Here is a 12017-nt window from a genome sequence, read left to right on the forward strand (position 1 = left end):
TTGCAGGAAGAACAAGAAGTCACAAAAGTTTAGATATTAGAGTAGAAGTAGTCACAAAGTAGAGGGAAGAATTTTTGAGTGCTGCACAGGGAGGTTTTGGTTTTGTACATGGGGGTCAGAGGGTTTAAGATGGATTTGGGATCTGGGCCTGCCCTGTCCTCCCTCTTTCTTCTTCCTCACCTCCATGTTCTTGGTGATGTTGGCACTCACAGATTGGTTTAGAGTAGAAAATCACCATTTAATATGGGTAATAGGCATTGGGAAAAACTGTGACCATGTAACACGTAATGTACCATATAAAAGATAGAAAATCATCATTTAATATAGGTAATAGGCATTGGGGAAAACTGCAAACATGTCACACGTAATGTACCATATAAAAGACAGCAGCAGCCCTGGGCGGGGAGAAAAGAAGCAGTCGGGGTCAGAGAGGATGTCAGGGTGTGTGTGTGCCTCTGCCTGAGCTGTGAGCAAACCACAGCAGCCCCAGGAGAAAATCTTTTAGATAACTTGCAATAAACTGCCTTGAGACCCAACAACAGAGACTGCTGAGCCTTTCTTGGGAAGCTCAGGTTGGAGGAGAAGTTTTTTCCATCACACGGAGCCACCCCTGACCTAGGGATTGCTCTGGCACTGTGGGAATTGCGGCTGTTGTGAGGATGCTCTGGGCAAAGCCACTCCTGATCTGGGGGCTGGGATGTCCCCTCCACTGCAGGGACACAGAGGGTTTCCACAGCAGAGGTGAATCTTGCAGCGCAGTAAAGTAGGAATTTATAATGATTTTTATCCACTTATAATGATTTAGAACTGTTATATAAAAATATAACCGCTTATAATGATTTTTCTGCTGAAATTATCCAGGTGGTTTGTAGAGGAGTGGGAAGTGGTTGGGCTGTGGCAGCCAAAAATTCAATGAAGCTCATCCCAGTTTGGTGTCAGGAGGGAGTTCAAGATGGATTTGGAGTGTGGGAAGCCACCAGGATGAATTGTAGGAACCACAAAAATTTGCTCCAAAAAAACTAATATTAAAAAAAAATAAAACAAACAAAAATTTAAAATAAATAGAAATTATTGAAATAAATATATTAATGATATTAATGTATAATGTATAAGGGATACTATTATTTCTAAGAAACTAAAATATGATTATGTAGTCCTTATTTTAATGATATAAATACATAAAACTCCTGAAGTCCAGTGAGGAAGAGACTAGAGTAGAAGAGAATAGAGAACTGAATATAAGGCAATTACATTAGAAGAGAATTACAATATCAGATAATGAGAATAAAATAAAATAATATAATGGTAAGAGAATTATAGACTAGAATAATTAGGGAGGAGAGAGGAGAATTAGAGAGGAGAATAATGAATAGAATAGAATAGACTAGAATAGACTGGAATGGAATGGAATAGAATAGAATAGAATAGAATAGAATAGAATAGAATAGAATAGAATAGAATAGAATAGAATAGAGGATATTCCCCTGCTGTTTGGAAACTATCCATTAAATTATTTTAGGTGTGGAACATTCAGAGCAGGATGTGGCGTGTGTGGGTTTGTGACACCTCAGCTGTGTCCTGCTCCTATCCCATCCATGTCTGGGTCAGATCCCATCCCAGCCATGTCCTGATCCCATCCCTGCTGTGTCCTTGTCCCATCCCAGCTCTGTCCTTGTCCCATCCCATCCCTGTCCCACTCCCGTCCCAGCCCTGTCCTTGTCCCGTCCCAGCCGTGTCCTTGTCCCATCCCATCCCTGTCCTTGTCCCATCCCATCCCTGTCCTTGTCCCATCCCATCCCTGTCCCACTCCCATCCCAGCCGTGTCCTTGTCCCATTCCATCCCTGTCCTTGTCCCATCCCAGCCATGTCCTTGTCCCATCCCATCCCTGTCCCACTCCCGTCCCGGCCCTGTCCTTGTCCCGTCCCAGCCGTGTCCTTGTCCCATTCCATCCCTGTCCTTGTCCCGTCCCAGCCCTGTCCTTGTCCCATCCCATCCCTGTCCTTGTCCCGTCCCAGCGGTGTCCTTGTCCCATCCCGGCCCTGTCCTTGTCCCATCCCATCCCTGTCCTTGTCCCGTCCCAGCCCTGTCCTTGTCCCGTCCCAGCCCTGTCCTTGTCCCATCCCAGCCCTGTCCTTGTCCCGTCCCAGCCCTGTCCTTGTCCCGTCCCAGCCGTGTCCTTGTCCCATCCCAGCCATGTCCTTGTCCCGTCCCAGCCCTGTCCTTGTCCCGTCCCAGCCCTGTCCTTGTCCCATCCCAGCCCTGTCCTTGTCCCGTCCCATCCCTGTCCTTGTCCCATCCCAGCCCTGTCCTTGTCCCGTCCCATCCCTGTCCTTGTCCCGTCCCATCCCTGTCCTTGTCCCGTCCCGGCCCTGTCCTTGTCCCATCCCAGCCCTGTCCTTGTCCCGTCCCATCCCTGTCCCACTCCCATCCCAGCCGTGTCCTTGTCCCGTCCCGGCCGTTCCCGGTCGCTCCCGCCCCGCTCGGGCTCTCGCGGAGGAACCTCTCGCTTCACCTTGGAGCAGAACATCAAGCAGAGCCGGGGACTCGCACGTTCGGCCCCGGGCGGCTCCTGGCTCCGTTCCGGCGGGGAGGAGCTCCGGGATCAAAGAGCCCCGAGCTCCGCTCACCGCCACCGGGATCATTTCCCGGTCCCTGCCTCGCCACCGCGCTTCCCCCGCGGGAGCTGGCTCCTCCAGGGGGAAATTACAAGGATATTCCCTAGGATAGTCCCCATTTCCTAGAAGTTAAAAGGATATTCCCTAGGATAGTCCCCATTTCCTAGAAGTTAAAAGGATATTTCCTAGGATAGTCCCCATTTCCTAGAAGTTAAAAGGATATTCCCTAGGATAGTCCCCATTTCCTAGAAGTTAAAAGGATATTCCCTAGGATAGTCCCCATTTCCTAGAAGTTAAAAGGATATTTCCTAGGATAGTCCCAATTTCCTAGAAGTTAAAAGGATATTTCCTAGGATAGTCCCCATTTCCTAGAAGTTAAAAGGATATTTCCTAGGATAGTCCCAATTTCCTAGAAGTTAAAAGGATATTTCCTAGGATAGTCCCCATTTCCTAGAAGTTAAAAGGATATTTCCTAGGATAGTCCCCATTTCCTAGACGATAAAAGGATATTTCCTAGGATATTTCCTATTTCCTCGAAGTTAAAAGGATATTCCCCATTTCCTAGAAGTCAAAAGAATATTTCCTAGGATATTTCCTATTTCCTCAAAGTTAAAAGGATATTCCTTAGGATATTCCCCATTTCCTAGAAGTTAAAAGGATATTCCCCATTTCCTCGAAGAGGAAAGGATATTTCCCCTTTCCTAGATGTTAAAAGGATATTCCCTAGGATATTTCCTATTTCCTAGGATATTTCCTACTTCCTAGAAGTTAAAAGGATATTTCCTAGGATATTTCCTATTTCCTAGGATATTTCCTATTTCCTAGAAGTTAAAAGGATATTTCCTAGGATATTTCCTATTTCCTAGGATATTTCCCATTTCCTAGATGTTAAAAGGATATTCCCTAGGATATTTCCTATTTCCTAGGATATTTCCTACTTCCTAGAAGTTAAAAGGATATTCCCTAGGATATTTCCTATTTCCTAGGATATTTCCTATTTCCTAGAAGTTAAAAGGATATTTCCTATTTCCTCAAAGTTAAAAGGATATTCCCTAGGATATTCCCCATTACCTAGAAGCACGGGTTGGAGGAGAGACTTTTCCACCACACGGAGCCTCCCCTGACCCAGGGTGAGCTCCAGCAAAGCTGCCAAGACGTTTTGTTTCTTTTTGTTGTGGTGAGATCTGCTGGGAGAAAAGAATTTGTAATATTTTCCACCCAGAGATGTCTAAAAATTAAGCAAAACTCTCAAATTTATAGCACTTTCTGCCCATTTTCAAGCTTGTGGAAGGTCAGAGGCAGCTCATAAAATAAGGTAGTTTCATAAAATAAACCCAAACCATAAAATTATATATTTTTTGACAGTTTTATGAATTATTGTGGGGGTTTTTCTGATTTTTTTCCTCTCTTTATTGCCATGGGAGCCCTTCCTGGGGGGTTTGGGTGCCACAAACTCACCAGCCTGGGGATGCAGCCTCCCCTCAGCAGGATTTTCTCTCACCAATAAAAAGAAAAAAATCCTGATGTAAAAAAACACAACCTAAAGAAATTCATCCTGGTCTTGGCAGTGTTTTATTTTCACCCAATTTTGGATGTTTTTGACGGGGGGAAGCAAGCACAGGGAAGTTTTTGCCTCAAACACCAAATCCCAACGACTTCACAGGGGATGGAAATGCAGAGCCTGCCACAGCCACACCTGGGGGGGCTTTGCAAATAAACTGGAATAGAAATGAGTACATGAAACAAACGAATGAATGAATAGAGAAATAGAAGAAATAAATAATAAATAGATAGATTAATATAATGTAATGTAATGTAATATAATGTAATGTAATGTAATGTAATGTAATGCAATGTAATATAATATAATATAATATAATATAATATAGAAATAAATAGATACCTAGATATATAAATAAGAAACAAATAAGTAAATAGGAACAAAAAAACAAACAAATAAAAATTGGTGATGTTAGAGTACCAAAATCCCCCAAACTCCCCCAAACCCCACTGGCTCCCTTGCCCAGCTCCCACCTCCACAGATTTTCCAGGAGCAGCTCTGCACACACCCCAAATTAAAGTTTGTGATTAAGTCCTGCTTCTGCCTGAAGGGAAACTATCTCTTTATTTGGTGTTTTTTTGATGTAAATGCTGATTTTTTTTAAATTCCTTCTCTTTCTTTACCATGGCTGGGGGTGGCTGCAGGCAGCAGATAGAACTGGGATTGTGGTGTGGAGTTGGTTAAAAGTGTGTTAATATTACAGGGTGGAAAAGTCAGAGTTTGGGGTTTTAGAAATTAGCAATAAATATGGAGCAAAATAGAAGTTTTAGGGTGAAGGCTGCTCCTTCTTCACCTTCTCCATGGGTTTGGCTGGTGTTTTGTAACTGGACAGAAAAGTCCTCTTCAAGGGATTAGTTATTGGGTTAAAAGTGAAAATAATGCAATTATCATTTCTTAATGAGATAACTTAGCCTTAAACGAAATTATAACAAGGGACAGTTAATAATTTTGTACTTTGCTAATAAAAACCTGCAGAACTCGCTGCTGTGAGACCGTAACATTGGTAAGGAATAACAAACTCCTGAGTCTGAACACGAAATGTCGTCTCAAGTGCCTTCGATGCCCCTCGGAATTTTGTTTTCCCCTGTACACAACTGAAAAGTGTAAAAAGAATTAAAGTCAGGTCTCCAGCAGCCCTGCTCCGGCTGATGCTGCTGAGCCTCACATCCCAAATTTTACCGTGTGCCAGGATAAAAAAACCACAGGAGGAAGCTCTTGGCTTCTCACATCCACCTTCACTCTTCAAATTGCCTCAACCTTGATTTTTCCTGGACAAAATAAAGAAGAACTCAGGGCAGCACCCAGGAGCCAGCACCTCGGGAAAGGGATTTGTGACTCCACGCTCGCAACGCGGCGAGTCCGGGAGCATCATTCAAACCGCGGCTGGGTTTCCTTCGGCGCTGCAAGCCCCGGGCGGCACGGCGGGGCACGGCGGGGCTCGGTACCGGCGGGGGACGGCGGGGCACGGCGGGGCACGGCGGGGCTCGGTACCGGCGGGTGCGGAGCCCCAAGAGCCGAGCTCCCCGCGGAGCCGAGCGCGCCCCGAGCGCTTTTGGCCGCGCGGAGCCGCCGTACGGGCGGAAGTGCCGGAGAGCCGCCATGGAGGCGACGCTGGAGCAGCACCTGGAGGAGACGTGAGGGACACGGGGGTGGGAGGGACACGGGGGTGTGGGGGGGTGGGAGGGACATGGGGAGTGTGGGGGGATATTGGGGATGGGAGGGACGGGGGTGTGAGGGGATAGGAGGGACACGGGGGGTGTGAGGGGATGTGGGGGGCGTGAGGGACGGGGGTGTGGGGTGTGAGGGGTGTGGGGGGTGTGAGGGGATGGGAGGGACACGGGGGTGTGGGAGGGGTATGAGGGGATATGGGGGACGTGAGGGACACAGGGGGTATGGGGAGATATGGGGGATGGAAGGGACACGGGGGTGTGAGGGATATGGGGGATGGAAGGGACACGGGGGTTTTGGGAGTTGTGGGGGGATGTGGGGTATGGGAGGGACAGGGATGTGGGGTATGGGGGGTACGGGGGACGTGGGTCATGTGGGAGACATGGGGGATGTGGGAGGTATGGGGAGCGTGAGGGGACACCGGGGATATGGGGGGTGTGGGGGACATGGGGGATGTGAGGAGACACGGGGGGACGTGGGGATGTGAGGGGTGTCAGGGGATATGGGGGATGGGAGGGAACGGGGGTGTGGGGTATGGGGGGTATGGGGAACATGGGGCATGTGGGAGACATGGGGGATGTGGGAGGCATGGGGGGTGTGAGGGGATACGGGGGGTATGGGGGACACGGGGACATGGAGGACGTGAGGAGACTGGGGGGGACACGGGAGATATGGGGGACATTGGGGGATGTGAGGGGTCTCAGGGGATATGGGGGACGTGAGGGACAGGGGTGTGGGGTATGGGGGGTATGGGGAACATGGGGCATGTGGGAGATGGGGGGTGTGAGGGGACACGGGGGGATGTGAGGGGACACGGGGGATGTGGTGACACGGGTACGTGGGCGGACATAGGGACATGGGGGAACACGGGGGACATGGACACAGGGGGACACGAGGGAGATGGAGGGTATGGGGGGACATGGAAGGACTCGGGGACGGGGGGACGTGGAGGGGTTATGGTGACATGGGGATGTGGGGGGTCAGTGGGGATATGGGGAACACGGGGAGACATGGAGGGAGATGGGGGACTTGCAGGGACTTGGGGACATGGGGGAACACGGGGGATATGGTGACACAGGGACGTGGGGGGACATGGGGGATGTGAGGGGACATGGGGGATATGGGGGGACATGGGGGGTGGGGGGGGGACATAGGGGATATGAGGGGGCACAGGGAACATGGGGGGATATGGGGGAACACGGGGGGACATGAGAGGACACAGGGATATGGGGGGGACTCGGGGACAGGGGGACACAGGGGATACAGTGACACAGGGACAAGGGAGGACACAGGGACATGGGGGACATGGGGGGATATGGGGGGACACGGGAATACAGGTGGATGTGGGGGGACATGGAGGGACTTGGGGACAGGAGGATATAGGGGATATGGGGGACACGAGGGGATATGGTGACTTGGGGACGTGGGGGGACAGGGGGGGCACAGTGGGGATATGAGCAACATGGGGGACATTGGGGGCATATGATGGGGGCACAGGAGCCATGGGGTGGGATATGGGGGACGTGGGGGACACAGGGGATATGGGGAACTTGGGGGGGCATGGAGAACATGGGGGCACACGGGGCCGGGCCAGGGGCACCGGGGCTGTCCTGGGCTGCGCTTCCGGCTCTGAGGCCGCTGTCACCCCCAGCATGAAGAGCCCGGCCGTGGTGGGCGTGCTGTGCACCGACTCACAGGGGCTCAACCTGGGCTGTGAGTGAGGCACCGGCGGGCGTGGGGGGCACTGGGGGGCTCCTGGCACTGCCCGGCCCCTCCAGGGGCTCCTGGCACTGCCCGGCCCCTCCAGGGGCTCCAAAGGGCTGGGGGCTCCCGGCACTGCCCACGGGGGGTTGGGGTGCTCCCAGTCCTGCCCGTTCCCTTTGAAGGGCTCCCCGGGATGGGGACACCACCCGGCCCTACAGACCCCCCCTCCCCAGCTGTCCTGCACCAGTGCCACTCTGGGGACACCTGCCCTGCCACCACCTGCCTGTTCCTGACAGCTCACCTCGGGGTTTCTGGTGGAGGGAGAGGAACTATCTGGGGAGACACTGAGTCAGCCCCCAGGGAGGGAAATGGGGCAGGGAGGGAAATGGGTTGGGGCAAGACCAGGGAGGGAAACAGGCCAGGGAGGGAAATGGGCTGGGGCAGGACCAGGGAGGGAAATGAGCCAGGCAGGACCAAGCCCCTCGGCCTGGGGGGACAGTCAGCCTGTCCCCAGCACTGCCCTGGCACAGGGGGTGTACCCAGCCCTCCCACCCCTGCAGGCAGGGGAACCCTGTCGGATGAGCACGCCGGCATCATCTCGGTGCTGGCCCAGCAGGCGGCCAAGCTGACCTCGGACCCCACGGACACGCCCGTGGTGTGCCTGGAGTCGGACAGCGGGTGAGGCCCCAGCCTGCAGCTGCTGCTGGCCCCACCTTGCCTTGCCCCAGCCCTGGGAGACTCCTGGAGTCACATCCCTGGAGCAGCTGTGGGGGGAGGCTGCCACAGGCACAGTCCCTGGCTTAATGGGGATGTAAAAGCAGCAGGAAACCTTTCAGGGGCTGCTGGTTCCTGCAGCTCAGGAGCTCTTCCCCCTGGGGTCCCTGTGGGTCACAGAGCCTGGGGTCCCTGTAAGTGACAAATCCTGGGGTCCCTGTGGGTGACAGAGCATGGGGTCCCTGTGGGTGACAATCCTGGGTCTCTGTGGGTGACAATCCAGGGTCCCTGTGGGTGACAGAGCCTGGGATTCCCTGGGGATGACAATCCTGGGTCCCTGTGGGTGACAGAGCCTGGGATTCCCTGGGGATGACAATCCTGGGTCTCTGTGGGTGACAGTCCTGGGTCCCTGTGGGTGACAGAGCCTGGGATTCCCTGGGGATGACAATCCTGGGTCCCTGTGGGTGACAGAGCCTGGGATTCCCTGGGGATGACAATCCTGGGTCTCTGTGGGTGACAGTCCTGGGTCCCTGTGGGTGACAGAGCCTGGGATTCCCTGGGGATGACAATCCTGGGTCCCTGTGGGTGACAGAGCCTGGGATTCCCTGGGGATGACAATCCTGGGTCCCTGTGGGTGACAGAGCCTGGGATTCCCTGGGGATGACAATCCTGGGTCCCTGTGGGTGACAGAGCCTGGGATTCCCTGGGGATGACAATCCTGGGTCCCTGTGGGTGACAGAGCCTGGGATTCCCTGGGGATGACAATCCTGGGTCTCTGTGGGTGACAATCCTGGGTCCCTGTGGGTGACAGCCTGCCAGAGTCGGGGCAGCAGGGATGTCTCTGTCACTGCTCATGGAGCTGGGGGATGGAGCAGCCGAGGCCTGGGATGGGGCTGGGGCCTGGGGCTGCCCAGTGGTTCCCCTGCCCACTGCCACCCCCAGCTGCCCTCCCTCAGCCCTGGCTCCTTGCTGTAGGAACATCATGATCCAGAAGCACGACAGCATCACCGTGGCAGTGCACAAGCTGCTGTCCTGAGCCCTGGAAGCAGCTCTGCTCCCGGCTCCTCCCTGCACTGCCACCCTCCCTTTGGAGCTCCACACCTGGGATGAAGGCTCTCCCTCCCTCCCTTCCTCCCTCTCACCAGCTCCTGGGCAGCTCCCTGGCTCTCCAGCTCACGTTTCAGCCCTTGTGCTGCTGAGGATGAAGCATGGGCACGCCCCCAGGCCCATGCAGATCCTCCCTGCTGTACGTGGGGGGTCTTATTTGTTGGAGAAATCAATAAATAACCTGTAAAAAACCTTTCTGCCTTCTCTCTGCTCCGGCTGGGAGAGCTGGGCCTGGAGCTTCCTTCCCAAAGCCAGGGAGGGTAACTCCTCCCACTGCCTCCATTGGCATTTCTCTGGAGAAAAACTGGAACTCGTGGAGCCTCCTCAGTAGAAAAGGTACAAAAGCTTTCCAAGGAATTTCTCCTAGGAAACATTTCTCCTGCTCAAGTTAAACATTCTGTGGGAGTTCTTGCTCACTGTGCCTTGGGTTGAAGTTCAGAGGTGGGAAGGGATCCCAGCCCTGGGAGCTGGGAAGGGATCTTGGCAACATCCTCACAAATCCAGGCCCCTCTTGCCCTCGCAGATTTGAAACGATCCTGCAAAAGGGTGGGGGAGCTGCTACACCCCAAAGGTTCCTGTGTGCTGGGGAGGGAAAAGGAGCTGGGCTGCAGCTGCAGGAGGGGAAGGGAAGCTTCCCAGCAGAGCATGAGGGAAAACTTGGGTATCATTGTCACCGCTAGAAATGAAGGGATGGGATTATTTCCATGCTAAGAAGAATTTATTGCTCAGATAAACATCAGTCTCCGAGGCTGTGACATTTTAAAGGAGCAAGCAGTCAGCTATAGCTTAAGAGTAGTCACAAGATTTTTTGTTGTAAGGTAATATAGAACTTTCTAAACCGATAGAAAAGGCCACAGGATTTATTTTGCTTTTCTGACCTATCACCTTTATTTACTTCTGCTGCACTGCAGATATGTTTATCTAATGGGCTTTTAACTCACAAGTTTTTAACTTAATGTTTCTATTATAACTTCTAAACTCCCAACCTACTCCATCCTATTATATTGCTACTCGAGAAACATTTCACCATCTTACCCATACAGTTTCTCACTTAAGGCATATTCTTACTTACAACTGTAAAAACATAAGTTTATTGTTTTTCTGCTTAATATCCGTGTATTGTATTTTTACATCAATCCAAGCTTCTCCCAAGGCTGCAAATCAAACCCTTCAGTGTCTGTGGAAGTTTCTGGTTTTCCTATTCCCATGCTTGGGCTGAGTCAGTGAAATGACAATGCCACTGCTCTGACTTTACTCCTCGGAGCAGCTCTTGGGCAGTGGCAGTCACAGGCTCTCACAGGAGCAGCCTGGCCAGGCTCCACACTCCCTCCCAGCTCAGTGTTCACCTGCAGCAGAGCCCTGATCCTGCCTTGTCCCAGCTCCGTGCTGGCCCTGGGGAATCCACCAGGCTGGGAGCGGCTGGAGCTGCAGGTCCCCCTGGGCATCCCCCTGAGTGCAGATGCTGCTGCCCTTCTGCCCCTTCCTCCAGGCCCTTAAACCACTCACTACGAACCCCCTCCTGCCTAAATAAAGCTCAGTGTATGTGAAAAATGAATATTTATGATTGGCTTTTCACAAATATTACCATTAATATTATATGTGTAATGTTAGAAAGTTATGCTGTATTAATTCTCTTACGTATTGTGTTAAGTGTAGTTTTAGGTTACAACATAATGTTAAAATAGAGACTATGTATGTGGGGGGAAGTTTGGTTTTTTTTTTAGGGATGAGGAGCACCAAAATCTTCCAAAGGAGAGGAATTTGTGGCTTCTTATCAGAAGAAACGAATTTCTTCAGGCCTTGCTCGGACTCAAAGACATCAGGGGATTACAGGAAACAGTTGACATACAAAAAACAGTTTCTTGTTTAGAATAGAATGTACGCATAACCATGAAGGATATATGAATATGCAACAAGTGTATTGTTTTAAGGTTATTCCTTTGTTCACAAGGGATGCTTTTCCTGACTTAGTGTCCGAGAGCATCTGGACGTCCGTAATTCTTTGCTTTTTATTGTCTTGTAATTGTCCTAACTCTAAACTTTATTACTCTAATTGTATTATTATTTTTACAACCATTTTATTATTATTAAACTTTTAAAATTTTAAAAACCAAGTGATTGGCTCCCAGAGATCCTGGGCTGCACCAGAAGGACGCAGCTTTTGCATTCTGTGCCGACGGAGAGCAGAGATCATCCCTGTGCCCGCTGGTGCCAGTTTCTCTGGCCTGGGGAATGCCAGGGGTAACAAGTCAGCAGAAGCAACAGGGCAGTGTTCACCAGGAGTTGTTTCTTGCAGATTTACAGTGCAGGCAGGAGCCAAGCATGGGGCCACAGCAGCACGGCTGCTCTGCCCAGCTGCAGAACACCAAATTTTCCAGCCTGTCCTCTCTCAGTGATGCAGAACACCAAATTTTCCAGCCTGTCCCCCCTCAGCAACGCAGTTCCCAGCCAAGGGCCCTGCAGGATGGGCCAGGACCGTGTCAAAGACCACCGTAGGTCGGGAGTGAAAAAACTTCTCCAACCCGAGCTTCCAAAGAAAGGCTCAGCAGTCTCTGTTGCTCGGTCTCAAGGCAGGTTATTGCAAATTATCTAAAAGATTTTCTCAGGCTGCTGTGGTTTGCTCACAGCTCAGGCAGAGGCACACACA

The 12017-nt window shown here is 51.6% G+C and overlaps 1 protein-coding gene across 1 annotated transcript; it reads left to right on the top strand.

Moving 5' to 3' along the window:
- The first annotated feature begins 5745 nt into the window (after positions 1-5745).
- Positions 5746-9563, top strand: LAMTOR5 (late endosomal/lysosomal adaptor, MAPK and MTOR activator 5). Its single transcript, XM_077789053.2, has 4 exons — positions 5746-5811; positions 7497-7558; positions 8110-8227; positions 9239-9563. The coding sequence occupies exons 1-4, from the start codon at positions 5777-5779 to the stop codon at positions 9297-9299; spliced, it is 276 nt and encodes a 91-aa protein (XP_077645179.1). The 5' UTR covers positions 5746-5776; the 3' UTR covers positions 9300-9563.
- The last annotated feature ends 2454 nt before the right edge of the window (positions 9564-12017 follow it).

Source organism: Lonchura striata, chromosome 26 (genome assembly GCF_050655825.1).
Source record: "Lonchura striata isolate lonStrDom1 chromosome 26, ASM5065582v1, whole genome shotgun sequence".
NCBI lineage: Eukaryota > Metazoa > Chordata > Aves > Passeriformes > Estrildidae > Lonchura > Lonchura striata.

Excerpts from the sequence above, each read along its gene's own strand:
- LAMTOR5 (XM_077789053.2), top strand. The coding sequence starts at position 5,777 with ATGGAGGCGACGCTGGAGCAGCACCTGGAGGAGAC. Across the intron at positions 5,812-7,496 it reads GAGCAGCACCTGGAGGAGAC|CATGAAGAGCCCGGCCGTGG; the intron begins GTGAGGGACACG and ends TGTCACCCCCAG. Across the intron at positions 8,228-9,238 it reads TGCCTGGAGTCGGACAGCGG|GAACATCATGATCCAGAAGC; the intron begins GTGAGGCCCCAG and ends TCCTTGCTGTAG.